The 22,831-nt window shown below is 36.7% G+C and overlaps 1 protein-coding gene across 1 annotated transcript in view; it reads right to left on the minus strand.

Annotated features, from left to right (window-relative positions):
* DNAH5 (dynein axonemal heavy chain 5) overlaps positions 1–22,831 on the minus strand; it is a 272,686-nt gene that overhangs the window by 111,103 nt on the left and 138,752 nt on the right. Inside the window, exons 48-52 of the mRNA XM_058306977.1 lie at positions 16,317–16,439; positions 15,828–16,041; positions 13,089–13,312; positions 5,536–5,734; positions 3,303–3,475 (exon numbers count right to left, since the gene is read on the minus strand). Coding sequence (XP_058162960.1) covers positions 3,303–3,475; positions 5,536–5,734; positions 13,089–13,312; positions 15,828–16,041; positions 16,317–16,439 — 933 coding nt within the window. The remainder of the gene's footprint in view (positions 1–3,302; positions 3,476–5,535; positions 5,735–13,088; positions 13,313–15,827; positions 16,042–16,316; positions 16,440–22,831) is intronic.

Below are 22,831 nucleotides of genomic sequence, written 5' to 3' on the forward strand. Positions count from 1 at the left end.
AGCTATCTTCTGTGCCTTTCCTTGCCTGGCACTTTCAACCATAACCATCCCCTTTGTTTGGTGCTGGTGAATACTAGCAGTTGATATAATTTTTGTTAATTATTGGGAACCCTTCATCTCAACATCTTTATCTGGAACTGGGTCTTGGTCTTGTATTAAAATTTTCAATTCACAATTTCTGGCACATGGTTAACCCTTAAACACATTTCACAAATGAATATATGCATGAAGAAATAATAGTAGAGTTTAAAGCAGACAAAAAACCTCATATTCTAGTTTCAAATATTAATAGAAATATAGGAGAAAGCACAGTCTACCAACACCCTCAAATGTGGCTATTTTGCCCTATACATATATGGATTGTGAAATAGGGATAGTCATTTTTTAATGCCTTCAGCAAATATTTTAAAAGTAATGATACCCACCCCTACTCAGCAGGTGCTTACACTCTAACTAAGAAGAAAGACCGGTTAAAAAGCCATTGTAATACACCATGGTAAATGGAATGGCAACAATAAGAGGAAAGAATGCAAAAGAAACAACCCTACTTGGGGACGCCAAGGCTTAGGCATGGAGCTGTAATTTGATCTGGATCTTCAACAGTGACTACAAGCTTCTCCCATGAAGAAGGTGGCATGCCAGCAGGACTTGGGCTAAATTTTAAGCAGAGGGAATGGGACACACAAAGTCCCAGGGTCAGGAAAAAGCCTGAAGTGCCCCTGTGAGGGTGGGAACGACAGCATAGGATACAGAAATAGCAAGAGATGAAGCAGCAAAGGGTGGTTTAGGGCTATGCTGTGGAGTTGAAATTCAGATTCATTTATCAAGCTCCTCCTGCAAATACTGTGGTGAACAAGACAGGGTGCCTTCCTTTGTGGAACTTACCACCCAGTAGGGGAGATCGATGCACAAGTATATTAACTCTACCCGTACCTCAGTACCTGGTGGGAAGGCAGGATCGGTGGGGAGCTCTGGGAGCAAAATTTATTTAACCACAGAATGTTCAACGTGACCTATAAGACTGGAGCAGTAGGCAGGCATGAGGTCACAAAAACCCAAGTATGCCATAATTTGAACTTTAACTTAAAAGACCAAAGAGACATTGCAGATATAGATTCTGTTTTTGAAAGAAAATGGTTACTTTAATTAAGGAAGAAACTAAGAAATAAGCATGGTCATTATGCTTGGTCTCATCACATATCCTGTGTGTTTCCAATTCTATCTCTTAGTTTCCACCATTTCTTAACAAGTAAGTCACATATTTCATGGCTCACAGCAGCACAACACAGAGTTTGGACACAACATAAACAGAAAGCAAGTGTGTACAAGAGAGTGTCAGCTTAGAAAACAGTGAGGAATGTAGCATTTTAGCTCAAAACTCCAGTCACAGATTCTCTGGCCAATTCTGATTCTGCCAAGAAGGTCCATTTGTCTGATGCGCACAGGTGCCAATACTGAGTCACCAGGATTTTGAGAAAAGAGTTTATTGCATGGCCAACCAGCAAGACAGCCAGATGCAAGCCTCCCTGAAACAAAACAGTGCTGGGGTTTTACACTATCTGGGGAAGGTGGGTTAAGGAAGTGGCTGTGGATGGGGTGGGAAGACGTGGGCCAGTCCAGCCTGGGAAAGGTGGGGTTAACCAGAGCATGCTCAGTTGCAAGTTAGGCTTGGTCTCAAAATGGAGGCCTGGCATGCTCAGTGACTAGAACCAGTCAGAGCTGGCTTTATCAGGTGATGCAAGGGGGAGAAGAAACAGTAACTCATCTCAAGAGGCAGCGAGCCTCCTATGAATAAACATGAGGACATAGGCATGTGAAAAAAAGGGAAGTAGAAACTTCTAGAAACTTCTACAGAGTAATAAGGGAGACGCTACTCTCAAAGTGAGTTAGTAAATGGTGGTTTCAAGGGGGTTCGTAAGTGGCAGTTTCAATTCCAGAGCAGACACGCTAGAGGCTGAGAGCGAGGGGAAACATGGGCAAATGCCCTGTTTTGAAGATACACATGCCCATCTGCTGCCATGTCCCAGAAAGAGGGATGAAATGCCCATGGCTTATCGTCTGTGCCACACAACACAGAGAAAAGACAGTTCAGAGAGAACTTCCTAAAGCACAAGACTAATATAAATTGCCTCATTTTCAATTTGAGCTCTTTCAGAATACTAGGCCAATCAGGTTTTGTCTCCCATAGATACTTAGAGTGATGAAGTTGTCTTTAGTACTATTTATACACAAATTACGGTTTGGTTTGATTTTTTCCCTCCTTTTAATCATTAAATATGATACAACATCTATTCTTCTTGAAACACAACCCCTAGTCAACTATAAATTTGAGCAAATTTCAACAGGGTATTTAAATTTGGCTTTAGAAGAACACTTGAGCTAATAATTCAGAATGGATGCTTCAGATTCCGAAAATTTGGACTTTGAAAGCTTTTGCCCTCATGCTGAGGAGACCTAACCTAGAAGTAGCCTTTCTGCCTTTCTCCTGCTCCTGAAAACTTGCTTTCAGCCTTGCAAAATGACATCCTTGCCCTCTTGCTGGGGAAGGAAGAAGTTATATGGTCCCCACATTCAGAGAGAGGTTTGACTAGATTACCTCTAACACCCTCTCCTATTCAAAAATTCTTCAAGGTAACAATGTGTAATCATGGGAGAGCTCCTGAGGGTGAAACCTGAGTAAAGAGAAAGCCTCAAATCTGGAAAAATAACTGAAGACAGCAAAGTGAAAATAGATACCAAAAAAAGGTTACCTTCCCCCATGGATGAATGAGGTCACATAGATTATCAAGTAAATAATATACTTTACTTCCAGCCATTGAGAATCAAGCATTTCAAAAAAGAATACTATAATGAATCACATGACAAATTAGCAAGGAAACTGGACGCTCCTGGTGGAGTTCAGGAAAAAGAATTTTCACCTAGTTCATCATCGACTAGTCACACACTATTTTTTATAGTAATCTTTTGCACGATACAAAAATAAGCAGCCTTTTTGCTTATGCTTTGAACTCAGACGTCAACCACACCCACCCTATGTGGTGAAAACATTGAGCTGGAAGCCATAGAACCACACTGAATAAAATTATCAAACCACACATTTGCAATGAACAAGTTCTTATTTCAAGCCTACAGGCGTGACATGGTGCAGTCGGTTTAGAAATTAAACTGGAATATAGCAGTGAGTTTATTTTTAAACCGAATATTCTCCTAGGAGATGAAAATGAAAGAGGGTGGACAAAATTCTGGAGGAAAGGTAAGTGTCTGTCATGTCGGCAAGGCACTATGCAGCGTGTCCACTGTACCTTGACTAAGTGAACCATCGCATCTGCAAAGAACACCATGTCCATGCCAGCTCCGCGGATGCTCTCATTAGAGAGCTGCAGGAACATATTCAAACGCTCTTTCAGGTGATTAAAGGATTCAATTGGCTCATAAATTTTAGGCATTTCAGCATCAGCCTCCTCAGATGGTTCACCTGGGGTTGAGAAAGAAGAATCAATCAAGTTTCTTCAACCTAAATTAATATACGCACAGCCATATACAATTTCATTACTGAATAACATGGATTTTCATCAAAATGTCATAGTATGCTATTTTAGAAAGCAAACAGTAGTAAAAACATTAGGATCTGTGTAATCATAGTTACAGATTACAGTCATAGTTCTTTCCTATCTACAAAGGGCCAATTTCAAATCCTGTTACCTTCATTGAATTTAATTGGAACTCACAGTTGAACATTTGCATTTTAAGGACCTTTTATGTTCAAAATGAAGGTCAAGAAAGGAAGGGATTTAACGTCAAAATCAGTAAAAGAGGTCAAGAATTATATGACTTTTTAAAAAGATTCAAAAGAAAAAAATGATTACATTTGCTCAGGAAATTTTTATCACTCAGGATATATAAGTTAGTGGTGAAAGTAAAAGGGAATTTTAGGAAATGTGTCTGAAGAGTTGAAAGAAAAGAAAAATAATTTCTTAAATAAATATATTGAATTATTTTACTGGAAAAAGATACAATAAAATGAAGTCTATTTTTTACTAGAAACACATACTATACCTGCTTAACACTTTTCCAATTTTGACCGTAAAGAATAATGCCAAAGAAAAGGCTAAATTTGGCACACACAAGTTCACTACCAGTTAATATTAGTAACAGGACAAAAGTAACACTTAAGTTGAATATACCAATAGCAACTTAGAAATTCACTGGGTACTAGAAGAGGGTGTGGATCTTCTAAATCTTACAGTACATAATTATTTTCAATTGACCCTGTCTTGATACAATAGTACATTAGCATTTTTATGACAAAGAAGGAAACTACTCAACATAATCATCACAAATGTCTCATATGCAAACTCTCACTAGTGGAATTTAAAAGTCACTTGTTTCAAAAATGCTCAACTTAAGATTTGTGAAACAAAGTGTTGTGAACGCACAGGTTATGTGTTTGCCCCCTAGAACATCACCCACAAAAAAAATTCAACCATTTTGCTTTGCACCTTGAAACCCATAATCTAATTATTTACCCTTCTGAATTAGAGGAAATGAAACACATAAATTCTAACTGCCTTGTAAAATACTCTTACCTTTACAGGATTTTTGTATGTGTGTGACCTGAGTTAAAACGAGTCAGCATCTTTCTGTGGAAGGATCATTCCAATTGCATGGCCAGCAATAAACCTTTTTTTGCAATTATCGTTCAGAAACTTTTAATAGACCACACATAGCTCATTAATTCTACTAAGGGTCTCCCTGGTCACTTCCAAACATTTAGAAGACACAAACAGTATGTTTTTAAACATGACTTTGTAAAATAAGTAAACAAAACTAAAATTCATCCTTAGTATTAGAAGAGGTTATTCAATAAAAGAAAAATAGCCTATTTAAGTCCAGTAATTTCTGAGAAAAAGAATTAATTGAACAGCATATTTTTTCATAAGAAACGTAATATATCTCAAATTTTCATGGAACCGTAACTATAAAAGCTTGCCTCCACATCACTCATCTCTTTTCAATTATATTCAATGATCCTCTCATATATTTTGAAGTTTTCCTCTTTATTTTTAATATTCAGGATGACCCAAATAATAATAATAATAATAATGCTATTTTTGCTATATTTCATTCCATAGCAACTATGGGTCACAGATTACCAAAGCAGGCAACTAATATTTCCATTTTCATAAATTAGGAGAATGAGGTTCAAAAAAGTTGAAACTTGTCTAGTTAATGTGTGGTAGAGCCTGACCTCAAATCCACACCTGTCTGTTACAAGCCCTTTGCTCTTTCTTCTACCCTATACTTCTGCCTTACTCTACCTTAATATCTAAGACTAATATGCATAAAAATAATTAATCTTATTAACTCAATAATTATGCATTTATCCACTTGTTCTATAAATATTCACTGAGCACCTACTATGTCCCAGGCTTGTTTTAGTAAAGTTTACTGCACGAAAGCTCAACATTCTTAAACTGAATCTACTGACTTGAGATATCCCTTTGGGGGATTTCAAATTCTACTTCAACAGTTTACCTGTAGCTTCAGGTGCATCCCTTAAGAAATCCACAAAATAAGTGTCAAGTCCACAATCCACCAAGAGTTTCTTCTCTTTACCAAATTCCTCCTCCACCAAACTTACTAAAGCCTGATCAAACCAGGTCACATCATCAGACATTGTGAAACGATCAGCTATAACACGTTTACATTCATGCTTCCACAGCTTTAACAGTTCCTGTCAAAAGCATAATTAAAATGCATTATTAATTCATATTATGCAACAGGTGAGAATTCAAGTTGAAAATATTGTGAAGTGCCATGCTTCCTGATTTAAGATGCTAGACTTTAAAGTATACGTTATGAATATTATGTTGGTATCAAACTAAACAAGGCCATTATAGACCTAGGATGTTACAATTAAGCTCCATAATAACCACAAACAAATAGAAAAACATGCACAGAAGAAAGTGAGAAGAGATTCTAAAGGGTTTATTATAAAAACAAATGGAATGCAAAGATAGGCAGTAAGGGAAATATTTAATGTCTAAAAATGTATAAGACCTACAAAAGTCAAAAAGTAAAATGAAAGTCCTGCATTATCAGTAGTTGCTTTAAATAGAACTCAGTTAAATTCTCCAGTCAAAAGGCAGAAACTGGAAGAATGAATAAAAAATTACAAATCAACTACATGTTCTTTACAAGAAACTCACCTCACATTCAAAGACACAAGGGGGCTGAAAGTAAAAGGATGGAAAAAATATTCAAAGCAAATAGTAACCAAAAAGAGCTGGGGTGGCTATACTAACATCAACAAAAATGGGCTTTAAGTTAAAAACCATTAAAAGGGGAGAAATGGTCAATTCATCAAAAAGATATAACAGGGACGTGGACTTGGCCCAATGGATAGGGTGTCTGCCTACCACATGGGAGGTTCACGGTTCAAACCCTGGGCCTCCTGACCTGTGTGGGACTGGCCCATGCACAGTGCTGATGTGCACAAGGAGTGCCCTGCCACGCAGAAGTGTCCCCCAAGTAGGCGAAGCCCCATGCACAAGGAGTGGGCCCCATAGGGAGAGCCGCCCAGAATGAAAGAAAGTGCAGCCTGCCCAAGAATGGCACCACACACACAGAGAGCTGACACAACAAGATGACGCAACAAAAAGAAACACAGATTCCCAGTGCCGCTGATAAGGATAGAAGCAGTCACAGAAGAACACACATTGAATGAACACAGAAAGCAGACAACTGGGGGGGGGGGGGCGGGGAAATAAAAAATAAATCTTTAAAAAAAAAAGATATAACAATTATAAACATATCTACTCCCAATGACAAAGCAATTTGAAGGGAGAAATAGACTTCAGTACACCACTTTCAATAATGGAAAAAACATCTAGAGAGAAGATCAGTAAGGAGATAGAGAACTTGAACAATGCTATAAAAGCAAATAGACTTAGTAGATATATGTAGAAAATTTCATCCAACAGCAGAAAAATACATATTCTTTTCAAGTTTATGTGGATCATTCTTTAGGATGGACCATATGTTAGGTCACAAGCAAGTCTCAACAAAATTTGAAAGATTATAATCCTACAAAGTATCTTCTCCACCCACATGGAATGAACCTAGAAATCAATGACAGAGGAAAAATTCACAAATGTATAGAAATTAGCTACACACTCTTAAATAAACATTGGGTTAAAAAAAATCACTAAGTAATGTTAGTGGTTATTAGTGAAAATTAGTGACTATCTTGAGATGAATGAAAACAAGAATACAACAAACCAAAATTTATGGGATGCAGTAAAGACAGTGGTTATAAGGAAATTTATAGCATAAAATGCTTACATTGAAAAAAGAAAATTCTCAAATCAGTGACTTACCCTCACACACAGAGGAACCAGTAAAATAAAAGCAAATTAAATCCAAATGAGCAGAAGGAAAGAAATAATAAAGATTAGAGTGGTGATAAATGAAATGGAGAATATAGAAACAATTAGGATACTCAACAAAACCAAAAATTGGTTCTCTGAAAAGATCAATAAATTTGACAAACTTTTAACTAGAGTAACAAAGAAAAGAGAGTGCATACAAATAATAAAATTCAGAAATGAAAGGGGGGCATTACTATAGAACTTACAGAAATAAAAAGGATTATAAGAGGATATTATGAACAATTGTGCACCAGGAACTCAGAACTCTAGATGAAATGGACCAACAGCTAGAAAATCACAAACTAGCAAAACTGACTTAAGAGGAAACAAATCTCAGCAGATCAAAAACAAGTAAAAAGATTAGATAAATAATCAAAAACCACACAAAGAGAAAAGTACACGACCAGATGGCTTCACTAGTGAAATCCACTAAATACTTAATGAGGAAATAACACCAACCCTTTCAAAATCTTCCAAAATATAGAAGAGGAGGTAACACTTCCTAATTCATTCTGGGAGACCAGCTTCACCTCAATACCAAAGTCAGATAGAGCTGTCACAAGAAAAGAAAATTACATGTCAAATCCATTATGATTATAGATACAAAAATCCTCAGCAAAATACTACCAAATTCAACTGCACATCAAAAGTATTCTATACAATAGTCAAGTGGGATTTATAATAGGATGAAAACATGTTTCAACACAAGAAAATCCATCAACATAAAGCATCATATTAATAAAATGAAAAGGGAAAAAAAGCCACCTGATCATCTCAATTGATGCAGAAAAGCCATCTGACAAAATCCAGTAGAACTTTTTTCAAAACACTTAGAAAGTAGGAATAGAAGGGAATTTGTTCAACACGATGAAGGACCTATAGGAAAATCCCACAGCTAGGCAATGGTGAAAGACTGAAAGCTTTCTCAGTGCTTATCATCATTAAGATGTCAACACTAAAAAAGTGATTTACAAATTTAAAATGATTTTAATGACATTCCAACAGCTTTCTCCACAGAAATGGAAAGGCTAACCACCAAATTCATATGAAACAGCAAATGACTTGAAAACGAAAAACAAAGTTCAAGCACTCAACTTCCCAATTTCAAAACTTACTACAAAGGTATAGTAACCAAAAGGTTTAGTGTGCTACTGAAAGTGGACCTCCACCTCACATTATATACATAAATTAACTCAAAATGGATCAAAGGCCTAAATTTAAGAGCTAAAACTATAAAACTCTTAGAAGAAAATAGAGTAAAATATCTTCAGGATATTCTATTAGCCAATGTATTACTAGATTTCACATTGAAAGCATGAGCAACAAGAGAAAAAATTGATAAATTGGACCTCATCAAAATTAAAACTTTAGCATCTAAATACAAGATCAAGAAAGTGAAAAGACAACCAACGGAATGGGATAAAATATTTGGAAACCATATATCTGATAAGCATTTAATAACCAGAATATAGAGAGAATTCCTACAACTCAAAACAAAAAGACAAATAACCCAGTTTAAAAACAAAAAAAGGGCAGTAGAGGGGATGTGGCTTAGTTGAGCACTCGCCTCCGACCTGGGATGTCCCAGGTTCAATTCCCAGTGCCTCCTAAAGAATACAAAACAAACAATGAGCAGACAATGAACAAACATTGAGCAAAAATAATGAGCAAATAACAAGCAAAAACAATGAGCAGATGAGCAAAACCAATGAGCAGACAATGAGCAAAAATAAAGTGAGCAAAGAGCAGATGTGGCTCAAGCAGCTGGGCACCTGCCTCCCACATGGTAAGTCCCAGGCTTGGTACCCAATGTCTCCTAAAGAAAAAAAAAACAGACAATGAGCAAAAACAACAAACAGAAACAATGAGCAGATAAATGCAAACAGACAAGGAGCCATCTGAGGGGGTGTGGGAAATGGGCAAAGGATTTGAGTAGACATTTCTCCAAAGAAGATATAAAAAAGGCCAATTGGCACATGAAAATATGCTCAATATCACTGATAATCAGGGAAATGCAAATCTAAACTACAATGAGATACCACCTCATACCTAAAAAAATGATTATTATTTTAAAAATGGAAAACAACAAGTGCTGACAAGGATGCAGAGAAATAAAGACCTTAGTACATTGTTGATTGAAAGGTAATATGGGAAGCGGACATGGCTCAACTGATACAGCATTCGTCTACCTCATGGAGGGTACAGGGTTTCATCCCCAAGATGTCCTGACCCATGTGGTAAGCTGGCCCACGCACAATGCTGCCATGTGCAAGGAGTGCCGTGCCACGCAGGGGCGCTCCCATGGAGGGGTCCCCACACGCAAGGAGTGTGCCCCGTAAGGAGAGCTGCCACGCGTGAAAAAAGCACAGCCTGCCCAGGAGTGGCACCACACACGCAGAGAGCTGATGCAGCAAGATGATGCAACAAAAAAAGAGACACAGATTCCTGATGCCACTGGATAATGCAAGCAGACACAGAAGAATACACAGCAAATAGACACAGAAAGCAGACAACGGGGGGAAAGGGGAGAGAAATAAATAAAATAAATCTTTAAAAAGAAAGAAAGGTAATATGGTGCAGCCACTGTGGTTTGGTAGTCCCTCAAAATGTTAAACAGAACTACCACATGATCTGGCAAGCCCACTTCTAGGTTTATACCCAAACGAAATGAAAATAAGGACTTGAATAGATATTTGTATGCCAATGTCCATAGCAGCATTAGCATTATTCACAATGACCAAAAGGCGAAAGTGAACTCAAAGGTCCATCCTCAGATGAAAGAATAAACAAAATATGACATATATATATAGTAGAATATGACTCAGATTTTAAAAGAAATGAGGTTCTAATACCTGCCCATACATGGAAGAACCTTCAAGACATCATGTTGAATGAAACAAGCCAGTCACAAAGGGACAGATATTGCATGATTCCACCTACACAAAACAGCTAGAATAAGCAAATTCATAGAGACTAGAAAGGAAAATACAGATTACAAGAGAAGCCAGGGGGACGGGAAATTAATCCCTAATGGGTATAGGGTTTCTGTTTGGGTTATGGAAAAGTTCTGATAATGGATGGAGGTGAAGGTAGTGTATTTTGATGAATGTGATTAATACTTCTGAATGGTAAACTTGGGAGTGGTTGAGGTAGGAAAGTTTATGTTGCATACATATTTCCACAATTAAAAAGAGAGAATGATTAGAAAGTCAATGACAATTAAATGCCATATATTATCCTGGACTGGACCGAAAAATGGAGAAGAAAGGGTCCAAAGGGACATTACTGAGACATATAAAAAAAAATTGAAGTGTGAACTGTAAGGTCTATAACAATGTTAAAATTCTTGAACTGGATAATTGCACTTAAGGTGATTACATAAGTTAATATCCTCAATTTGAGGAAATTACATGGAAGTATTAAGTGTTCAAGAATCATGATGTTTACAACCTATGCACAATGTTTAGAAAATTGATAAACAGATAATGGATAGATAATAGATTGATAGATAACTGATAAGATTGTTAGATACATAGAATGCTATGGCAAATGTGGAAAAGTGCTCAAAATTGATGGATCTATAGTTCAGGGTAGGGTGCATATTGGGTTTTATATTATTTTTACAATTGTCCTACATATCTAAAATTATTTCAACACAAAAAGTGCAAAAATTTTTTTAAATGATGGAAAATCAAGATGTTTCCTGATAAAAATTTGAAGACTTCATTACCACTGGACCTTTCCTACAAGAAATACTAGAGAGAGTCCTTCAAAGTGAAAAGAAAGAGCTCTAGTCAGAAACGTGAAGTCATGTGAAAAAATAAAGATCAGCAATAAAGGTAACTATATAGGTAAATGTATTCTTGGTTTGAAACTACTTTTTATTTTTTATATGACCTAAAATACAAATGCACAAAAATAATTATAAATCTATGATATTGGGCAAACAAAGTGTAAAGATGTAACTTGTGACAAGAACATAAAAGGCGGGAAGGTGGGGTATAGGAGCAGACATTGTATATGCTACTGAAGTTAAGTTGGTATTATACTAACTAGATTGTCGTAGATTTAGGATATTAAATGTAAATTCCATGGTAAGCATAAGAAAATATCTAAAAAAATATACAGAAAAGGAATAAGAAGGGAATCGATATGTCACCACAGAAGATCAACTAAGACAAAAGAAGGCAGTACTGAAGGAAATGAAAGACAAAAAAGATATGAAGTCACATAAATCAAACAGCAGAACTGGAGGACCAAATGGTTCCAATGGAAAATTCTATCAAACATTCAATGAAGATTTAACAACAATCTTTCTTAAATGCTTCCAAAAAAACTGAAGTGCACACTCCACTTCCTAACTCATTCTATGAGGCCAGCATTACCCTAATACCAAAGCCAGATAAAGGCATCATGACAAAAAAAATTGTAGACCAATTTCCCTGATGAATATAGCTGTAAAAACCTTCAACAAGATACTAGCAAATATGCATGTCAAAGTTATTTACACCAACGTCAAGTGGGATTTATAAAAGGAAAGAAAGGGTGGTTCAATTAAAAATGGTTAAAGTCTTACTACATAAGGGAAAAAGCTCCATGCTTTCACCAGCTGCTGGAACTGTTTATGCTGATTTAAAATAACCATTGAATATAGTGGTGAAATAAGCAGTAACTTTGAAAACTATATTCACTAATTTCATTAATTTGTCAACAAGTGAGGAAAAAATCACATTAGAAGTGTTCACAGCTGCTAAGGTGATTTTCGATTCCCTGAAATAGGGAGCATTTTCCCCAAAATGTCTTGTTTTCAAGAGTCAACCAGTGTGACAATTTTGCTAACATCTGGGACAGAGTTTTTTGATAGTCAACACTTGATATACTAAAGAAAGATTTTTTGAATTTCAACTGTTTGTATGTTCTGCATGTAAAGAAGTTCCTTAAAACCCATTTGCTTAACTACCTCTTCAGCTGCTTTGAAGGCCGAAAAGAGACCAACCTAGCCTTAGCCTAAGCACAAAGATGAATTCTACCAGATACTTAACAATTCTTTCTTGAAAAGAAGGGCATACTGGAGTTTTACATAAGGTTCTAGTTGGAAGGGAATTCTTACAACACTAGGAGCTATTATATTCAAGTATATATACAAATGCTTGTTTCTCTGTCAAATGAACTTTATACTCTGCTGCCTCTTTTCAATTTTGCCAATATGTATTTTTTTTTAGTGCATCTAGCTAATGGAAGGTAAGATAATTGATGATTAGCAATGCTTTCTTCAATTCTGAGTATTCATTTATAATGACAATTACCTTTTAAGTTAAAATGTCAAGGTTAAAATACACAGACTATTATATCATAAAAATTGATATGATTTTATTATTTAGTATAAGAAAAATATTTTATGATGGGAAAATAAAATCCATTGTTTTTTATTCTATACATTACAAAATAATTGTGTATGCTATTTCCTTACACATATACCTAATTAAATTGGAATTTTTAATTAAATTTTCTCACATATTACTTCCCCTTTATTTATTTTAGTTGAAGAAAAGCAGCAAAGAAAAGAACATCCAATCCTGAAATGGCAGGAATTATTACTGCAAATACTTAGGGTGTACTTCAACAACAGTATTTGTTTATCTCTCTATTTTCACTTACATCTGACTCCTTGATAACCTCAGAAGTGGTGTTCAGCATTCCCTGCCAGATCCTAGAAAGATCTCGAAGGTTGAATACATAATGGAATTTTGCAGGGGTGGGGAGCATTTTAATCTTGGTCATCTGCCATAGTCGGCGTGTCAGGGGCACCAGTTTTGCCACTGAGTCTCTCACTTCTTCTAGGAAACCTCTTTGGGTGCAGTAGTGGCCTATCCCAATGACACCTGCAAACAAGAAAACATTTTGATGAGGGATTCAGTGACTGAATTAAATTTTTTTATTCAATATTGCTCAAATGTGGCCTCTCTCTAAGCCAAACGTGGCATATAAACTCACTACCTGGCATGGGACATTACTTCCAGGGATGAGCCTCGCTGGCACTGAGGCATTATTACCAAATGCCAACTAGTGATGTATTTGGAAAAAGATCTTGACCAAAAGGGGGAAACATTAAAAACAAATGAGTTTTTATGGCTAAGAGATTTCAAAGTGACTTGGGAGTTTATGCTTATATACATTTCAGCAGGATCGCATTCATTGCCAAAACAAATAGTGCCTCAAATAGCAGGGCTCCTGAGTGCTCTGGATCCATCCAGACACTTATAGGCAGGACAAATAGCTCAGAAGTTTGGTGCCCTGCCAGTGGGCACTACTTGGGAATTTATCCTCCCCAGTGTGCCAGAGTTGGACTCAGTTGTGGTTTCCCTACACATGGCTCTTCTGCCCCTTTTATTTGAACCTATAATTAGCACTATACCCAATAAATATATGTCCCAGAGACTTAAAGCTTCAGTCTGTTCATAAGCTAGGTGAGCTCTAAATCTCAGCAGAGTTGCAACACTGCTGAATGAACTGAGTTCATTGGACTTACCCAGGACAACTAATGAAAGGATAATGATGGACAAGGTCTATCCCAAAAAAGAGAAAGTATCTCCAACTGCAAGCAAGACAGTTCCATCCTTCTTTACCACAGAATCTAAGCCCTCTCAATCAGAAACAGAGTGGGTCTCACCATCCCAAAATCCTCAAAATTGAGGAATGAACAAACATAAGGGGGGAATGCAACTGTGGACTAAAGTAGACTTTTTATTATTCTATCAGTGGAAGAACTTGTAACATTGATATAAAGGCAGTGGTCGTCAGAGGTTCTTAGGGGAGGGAAAGGGAAGAATAGGTACAACACGGGGCATTTTGGGACACAGGAACTGTTCTGCATTGCATTGCAATGACAGATAAAGGCCATTATATATTTTGTCAAAACCTGTACAATTGTACGGTGCAAGGTGTAAACCATAATGTAAACTATAGACCATGGTTAGCAGCAATCCTTCAACATGTGTTCATCAATTGTGACAAATGCACCACACTAATGAAAGATGTTGTTAAGGGGGGAAATTGTAGAAGGGGGAGATGATGGGGTATATGGGAATCCCCTATATTTTCAATATAACATTTATGTTAATATAAAGTTTCTTTAAAAATAAAATAAAATAATTTTTAAAAGATTTTGTACAAATATATTTGTACATTTTAATAGCCATGTATTAAAGAAACTCTTATTAATTAATGTTCTGTTGCTTTTTCAACACCCTAAAAAATAGACATATGTTCAAATAAATCAGCATTCAAAATACTGGAAGTATATTAAATACTACTAAAAACTCTTACTGAACTAATTCAATATTATTAAATGCATAAAAATGATAAAATATGAACTTGTCTGACAAAAAGATAAGAAAAAAGGCTTTCTTGACTCTTCTACAGTTTCACCATTATGTTCTTGCCTTTCCATACATTGTAAAATATTTTAATTCATTATATATGTAAAATTTTTCAGGCAGTAAAGTAAAATTAAAAGTGTTAGTCATTCTTTCTGACCCATTTTACTTTTCCCAAGTTTAGATAATTCCCAAATGTCATTTGGTTTCCAAACCTTGCCCACTGCTGTGACTGATGGCAGATACTGCCATACTCCACTCACCTGGGGGCCTAAGTTGACATTTCAGCCGGCCAGAAACTAATTAGGCTAGTTCTAATGAGTTTGTTCTCAATGGCAATTTCAGATATGGTAAATTAATACCTAACATAGATGTGTACCTTACTTTTACACTTTTTTTCTACAAAGGATAATTCCAAAATCAGTTATAAATGTATTTACATTACTCAGTTAAATAAATATAGTTATTTATTGGTTTAATGGTTCATCAAAGAAATTATTTCTGAAATACTACACATTTAATCCATCAATAACTTATTATGATGATGTAAATTATTCTGAAGATCACGCTATGGCTAATTTCAGCTCTGTGCAATGCTATTTCTTTGGCCAAAATTATGCATGGATTGACCAAATTATCAGCTCCACAAATCACTGACATGGTATGAAATCAATGCAGACCTCAAATGTGTTTACCCATGAGGGAGCAATTTCATCTCGATGTTCACTTAAAGTTTAACTTCCTTGCTTAAGAAGCTGGCAAAGTTATTTAAAGAAAAACATAGATAGAAAGGATCTACCTAGTAATGCAGTTCAAAGCAAATATAATAAATCACTGCATGAAACATTTAATACTTGAGAGTGAAGTCCCTGAGCCCAAAATGTTAATATTTGTGATCTGCAGGAGACGGTAGACTAAGTAATTTCTGTGTTGACTTCTGGGTGGATATTTTTGCATTGGAACCCAAGCAAGCTCTTCCCTCCCCAACACCTCAAGGTCACGTGCTTGACACTCATTTTACCAAATATTTTGTCCATGGACGCATCAGAGGGCAATGTGCAGTTGAATATAGAAAACTGTCTCTTGAGTCTCTGGGGTATATCATTCCGTCCACCCCCAGGATGGATCATGGCTGCCAGAAACTGTATGTCCACAATGCTGGTAAACTCCCCAGGCTTCTCCAGGTTATAAAATCCATTTTGTTCCATCAGCTGGCGTACTATCTCATTAGTAACCTAAGAAAGACAACTTTCAGTATTCAGACATCATTCCTTTATATCCTCAGAACCTAACTCCTTGAGCATTTCCAAATAATGGGCTTTTCAAGAATTCTTCATCTAGTAAAACTGCCCTTCCAAAATGAGGGTAAGTTTAAAGTCCTCACAGACAAACAAATAATGGGCTTTACTGGAATTCAGGACTGCATGTTGAAAGAGTAAAAAATAGTTACTCATTCAAAATAAACCAATGTTAAATGAAAGCAATAAAATATATAATAGTATCAGTATACCTGGTCTCCCCACTCATTGATTACTGGCATATTCACATCATCGATAAAAATAGTCATCTTCTTTCCAGCAGGTGGGCCGTATGTTGTGCCCATGCGTTTATCCACATAACTCTCTATTGTCTTCTGTTAAATCAGAAAGCCAACAGAAGCATCAGTGAAAATCTCCCATGAGATTTTCCTTATTTTTTTTTAAATCCCTGGGAAACTTTGAATTGACAGAAATTACTTAGTAAAGCCCAAATTTCCCTTTAATTCTTGCAAACGGGGCCTGAAGTATCTAAAAGATATCACATAATGTTTACAACCTTGGAAAACCTGGTTTAGTTAGGAGTCAATGAAATTGTAATCAGTGTAAATTATGAATGTCCTAAAATTCCTCAGTCCATTTGCACAGATATTTGTGTATTTTGCCTATGCTCATAACACTACAGCTTTCATAGTCAAAGCCCCTAGCCCTGCAAAAATTTCCCTATAATCACAGACAAAGTTAAACAGGGCTATTATCAAAAAAGCTGTTTAGGTCTGTGCAAGAAGCTGCACAGTTTTTCAAAATCTGAAGGCTGCTCTTAATGGAAAAGGCTGCCTGTTGGTTTCTGCAGCCTGAGAGAATACAGCTCCTTGCTCTGGAACAGAAGCAATCACACCAACTCAAGCCCCCCTGCCCCCCTACACACACACACACACACAAAATGAAGAACAAAGCCTGCTTGTGCCTCCTTTCCCATTTTTACTTTCTGAAATTTAGGAGGTACAAGGGGAGACCACTCAGTACTCTATAAAAGCCTTTCTGGCAGTATAAAAAATAAAGGAGATTAAAACTGATGGAAGTCTTTGTACACCTGGTCAAGATTGATGATGATAAATGGGAGAGAAAAAAAAAAAAACTGATGGAAAGGATGTTGGATGGAGGAGGGAGTAAGTGGGGGAAAGCATCCCAAACTACTGACAATAGTATTCTCATTTCCATGGTAATTCAGTGTGGTTTGGCAATCAATCAGCCATTCAGAATGTATACACTGTGTAACTAGAGTCTAAGCCCTGCAGAGAAATCATAAGGGCTTCGTGGTTCTCTTACTCTAGAAGCTTGAAATCTTAAATACCTCATTTCACTTCTACCACTGTAGGAATCTACTGATCCATTATTTTAAATCAGATTGAAAATGAAGTATAAATACTGAAGTGGAATTACGTCAAGATAAAATGAATTCTACACTTCCTATCCAAATGAGTTTTCTTATTTCTTGCTGAAGAGCAAATCGGTTAAAAAAAATACTTTAATAAGCCAAGATGCAACTACAAAACAAAGCCATGATGTAAGCACTTCAAAATATAAAGTTTCTACCATCGTTTTAATACATAATAGCAAGAAAATGTGAAAATTGTTCACTATTTTAAAATAAAGTATAACTCATTCAATTAGCAAAAGAATCTCCATGACAAGAGTATGATAGAAAAAGAATTCCCTATTCCCCTATTCCCCTAAACAGCTTTTTGGATAATAGCCTTATTTAACTTGGTCTCTGATTATAGGGAAATTTTTGCAGGGCTAGGGATTTTGACTATGAAGCCTATAGTGTCATGAACATAGGCAAAATACACCATTTAAAGTAATGTGTTAGGCTAAATTTAGCTCTGCTAGTTACTGAATTTAAATGCATAAGGCAATTAATTATCCTCTGACACCTCCCTATGGCACACTTAAACCTTCTGAACATTCCTATGTCAGTTAATATGAACTCACTGCACACATGGCAAAGATTTTATGTCTTGCAGGAGACCCTCTAAGACCCACAGTTGGGATAATTCAGAGTAATAGCCGTATATCTGTACTTGTAGTTTCTTCCCTTTTCTTATGATAGGAAATTACTAGTAAGTAGCATATATCAAAAGAGAGTTAATTGACAAAAAAGAAGGAGGGAGAAAGAAAGATTAAGTAGTTATGGAGTCTGGAAGTTGAGATATCCTTCTGTTTTTAAAAATGTTATGCATTCAGTGGTTATCTAATGAATTTTGGAGTTTGATGAGAACTCCTAAAGGTCTGAAGCACAATAATTATGCATTCTCCTATATCATATATGTTTCTATTTGGGGACAATTGGGAAACCATACATTTGAACTGGTATCTCCAACTGGACTTTCCCACTTGGATGTATCATTGCATCACAAAACCAATATGTCCAAGCATACACACTGTAGCAGTTTGGTATTGTTTATGAATTCCAAAAATAGACATTGGCTTATATTTGTAAACTGGTCATGTTAGATTGGATTGGATTCAGAGGTTTCACTTTGATTTCATTAAATAATGATTATGGCTTTGACTGGGTCTCGTCAGTAGGACATGGCATCCCTACTCCTTAGCGGTGGTGGGGAGGGGACTCAACAGAGAAAAGACATGGCAGACAACAGAGTTTGGAGTTTTTAATGCTGGAGCCCTGGCAAGTAAATACACAGAAGCAGATACGAGGCTCCATTAGACACAGCAGAGGCCCCGGGAAGAGAGATGAGCCATTTGCCTGATAGTCCACAGTTGACCTTGTGGAGAGAGCAGAGTGGCTGAGCCTGGAGAGAAACAAGTCCTGGGAGAGAGACGAGACTTATCCCAGCCTACAGCTGATACTGGAAGAAGCTGACCATGGAGCCTTAAGATAAGGAGGAAGGCTGGACCCTTGCAGACACTGGCAGCCATCTTGCTCCAACACGTGGTAACAGACTTTGGTGAGGGAAGTAACTTATGCTTTATGGCTAGTATCTGTAAGCTCCTACCCCAAATAAATACCCTTTATAAAACCTAAGAGATTTCTGGTATTTTGCATCAGCACCCCTTTGGCTGACTAATACACACACCTCTTATTATCACTGCCCACTCCCCCTTCTGAAAGTACCAATTATCCTACTGCCCCATACAAACATTTCCACATCTAACATTGCTAAGTTCTTTCTACTCTAAATTCAAAATTGTTTTTTAAAATATCTCCTCTAAATAATGATATGCCCTAGTTCAGTCATTTGTCCTTCTAATGGGGATTAGTGCCACAGCCTCCTAAATTGGACTCCCCGCTTTATACACTGTCTGTATTATGTGATTTATAATTTTATCAAAAGTTTTCTGTCTCCCTAGAGAAACAGTCTAAAGAATTCCTGACCACCTTTGTAATATTCTGCCACCCACATTCTTCCAAGGTTCTAATTCAGTGCAAATTCTCTGGGCACTCTCTACCTTCTGCTTGAAATAAGCCTTCCACTCATCTGATGAAAACTCACTCGTCTTTGTAAAAGCTTCCACAAATTTCCAAAACTACACTTCCACCCACTTCTACCTCTCTTAGAGCAGGATGAACTGATCCCTCAACTAGATCGTCACTGCTGCCTAACTATGGTCTTCTAAACTTATCTCCCTCCTGTTTTCCAGTGTGGTTTATTTCAAAGCAATGGAAAAGCCACATAATATGTATAAAAGATGAATAAGAAATTTCATGAGGAAGAGCAAATCTTCCCCACCACCAAAAACAGAAAGAAAAAAAAAAACCCCTTCAATGCAGAGTGGGTGGGAAAGGAGGTAGGCAAGAGGAAGTGATGAGAGAAGGGACGCAGAGGGGGCCTGGAATGCAGTATAACTGGAGCTGCTGGGACCACAGAGGGAAACGGGAGTCCCAGTCAGCAGACCCCAGATCTCCAGCAAGCACATACACTGCCTACACCCTAAGCTTCGTTACCTGTCCTTCCCAGGAAGAGTTCACTTAGCTGAAGCTAATGTCACTGACCAATCAAATTTTTAACAGTTGTCTGTGTCATGGGACTTTCCTTAGATCCTCCTATACCATATGAAGATCATCCCATACGCCCCCAAGCATTCTAAGAGATTCAGAAACAAAAAGAAAATAAAAGTAAGAGTTAAAAGGGGTCTCCATTGCAGCCATAAAGAAATTAACCACATTCCCAAATGAGTCATTATGCTGATGAAGTGTGGAAGAGAATTACACCCTGTTTTATCTGAAAAGCCACCACCCGACACACACACACACTTTACACACTGCCTTGTACTTGGGTAGGATTGCATGTAACTAGCTCAATATTCCTTTCGAGACCCAGGACAGATGTGCAAATCACCAGGAAAGAATGCAAACAATTAGCCTTCAACTTGCTAGGGTCATACCTATATGTTGAGCTTTATATCTTTTCCTCACATCACGATGGGAAAGAAATTCATCTTTCTTGTTTAAGACAATGCCTTCATTGTACTCTATATTCAATCCTCCACAATGTCCTCAGATTTTGCTCTCTCCTCATAGCTCTTCTCTCTCCTCACAGCTCTTCTTTCTCCTCAGCTCTTCTCTCTCTCCCTCCCTTCCTTCCTCTCTCCCTCTCTCTCCCCCTCTCACTCTCTTTCTCTACTTTCCCATAACAGTAAAATGCTTGGATCTTGGTTCTTTTCCACCTTAGAATCTTCTGTCCTTACCCTTTCTATCATATACTACTTCACCACTTCCAACTTACTATCTCTGCATCTTCAATTCCCATCCATCCTTCAGCTTTCCATAATTTGACTGGTTGGTCCCATCACTTCATTGAAACTATTAGATCCAGTGTTGCCTTTTTATTTTTCATCTGATTTGAGCAATTTTAAGAATTTGCCATAATTGTTCCTATTTTTCCCTCTTGAGCCAAGCTCTTCTCTAAAACAATATAGCCTTTCATTGTAAACCTGCCCTGAATTTATTCCTTTTTTAAAAAAAGTTTTGGAGTTCTCTTCCTCTGCCCATCCTTAAATGTTAGTGTTCCTTAAATTCTGTTCTTAAACTATTTTCTCACCCACTACATTTTCTGTAGGCCATCTTATCCATTCATGTGGCTTCAATTAAAACTCATGCTAATGATTCTCAAATCTATACTATAAATCAGGTTTTTGCTTTAGCTATGCATAAAATTTCATTTGGAGAGGTAGTTCTGAGGTTAGGAAAAAATGCAGAATTTCCTTTCAAGTGCTATGATTCTCCTTTTTTAAAAAAAAAAACAAAACTTGTTGCTCTGCAACCATTTGCAAAATGTTGTGTTCAAAACACTTAAAGATGATTTTTAGAAGAGATAACTCTTTTAAGAAATCCTCCAAGTAATTTTCACATTCTTCTTCTTACCTTTCTGTATCACTTTTTTTTAAAGCTATTTATGAATTGCTTACAAAATGAGGGGAAAAAAACATTCAAACAAATTTGTTTGTGGAAAAAAGATGAAAACATTTCTTCTTACAGACTAACTGAATTCTCTTGCTCAATAAATAAGGTGACCATATAATTTTTGTTCAAAACGGGACACTCTTAATATTAACAGGGGATTCTATTGATTATTAATCTGAAACAACTGACATAAGCTAGACTGTCTCAGGCAGAGGGACACAGAGTTCTCCTACCTATAAAAATGTGAAAATGATCCCCTGGTGAAAGCAACAACAAAAAAAGAAACCTGTCAGGTAACAGACATGTGTCCCTGAATGAACAATGTGCCATCATGAAAAGAGAGAAGGCTGGACAGTACCTGTTTTCTCATCTACAAATTCAACTAGTTTGCATCCAGATAAGTGGCAGACACAGAAACAAATGCTCTGCTCCATCAGCCCTTGTTTAGCATGAATGGCTGAAAATTATAGTGAGAAAGGTAATTACAGCAGTTTGGCTAATTGAAAGCTTTCCAAAATTAATGAGTCTTGCTTAATAGAAAGCAGTCGAAACAGGCTTGGGAATTAAGCGGTGTAGAGGATTGACCCTGTAATGCTTCGGATCAAAAGCAGAAATAGTGATGTGTTGACTCTACTTTAGCACTGAGGCAACTGAGAAGCTGATATATAGATTCTTATGTATTTAAAATCTATTTTACTTCTCCTTCAATTATTATACTTTAATATTGTACCTCTTCTAGAAATGTATGAAATGGTTTATAAATTTGAATATCAATAAACAGGTTGTCTGCCAGAAAACATAATGGCTTTTTCCACGAAATGAATACTCATGTTAAAGAGTCATAGAGGGAATGGATGTGGCTCAAGCAGTTGAGCACCTGCCTTCCACATGGGAAGCCCTGGGTTCAGTTCCCAGTGCCTCCCCAAAGAACAAAAACTAACAAGAAAAACAGAAAAGAAAACCAACTCAGCAAAGCTGATGTGGCTCAATGGTTGAGCACCAGCTTCTCATATACAAGGTTCCAGGTTCAACGCCCTGTCCCCAATACTTAAAAAAAAAAAAAAAGGAGTTATATCTTTTATATCTTGACAGGATAATGACAAAGAGGTGCTAGCAAAAATGCAGCAACAAAGGCTGAATAATTGATCCCAGTTCAAGAAGAGCTACCTAGAAAATTACACTAGAAAATGAAAGGGAAAAAAATCACAGATTTAATTTTACTATCCCACATCCACAAGTGAGATTATACTTGTAATCTTTAAAGAGGATGTTTGCTTAAAGAAAAACTTAACAAAAATCCTCATACTGTAAAACAGTATCATTGGAATGTACATTACATTA

This window comes from Dasypus novemcinctus, chromosome 2 (genome assembly GCF_030445035.2).
Source record: "Dasypus novemcinctus isolate mDasNov1 chromosome 2, mDasNov1.1.hap2, whole genome shotgun sequence".
In the NCBI taxonomy this organism is placed as follows: Eukaryota; Metazoa; Chordata; class Mammalia; order Cingulata; family Dasypodidae; genus Dasypus; species Dasypus novemcinctus.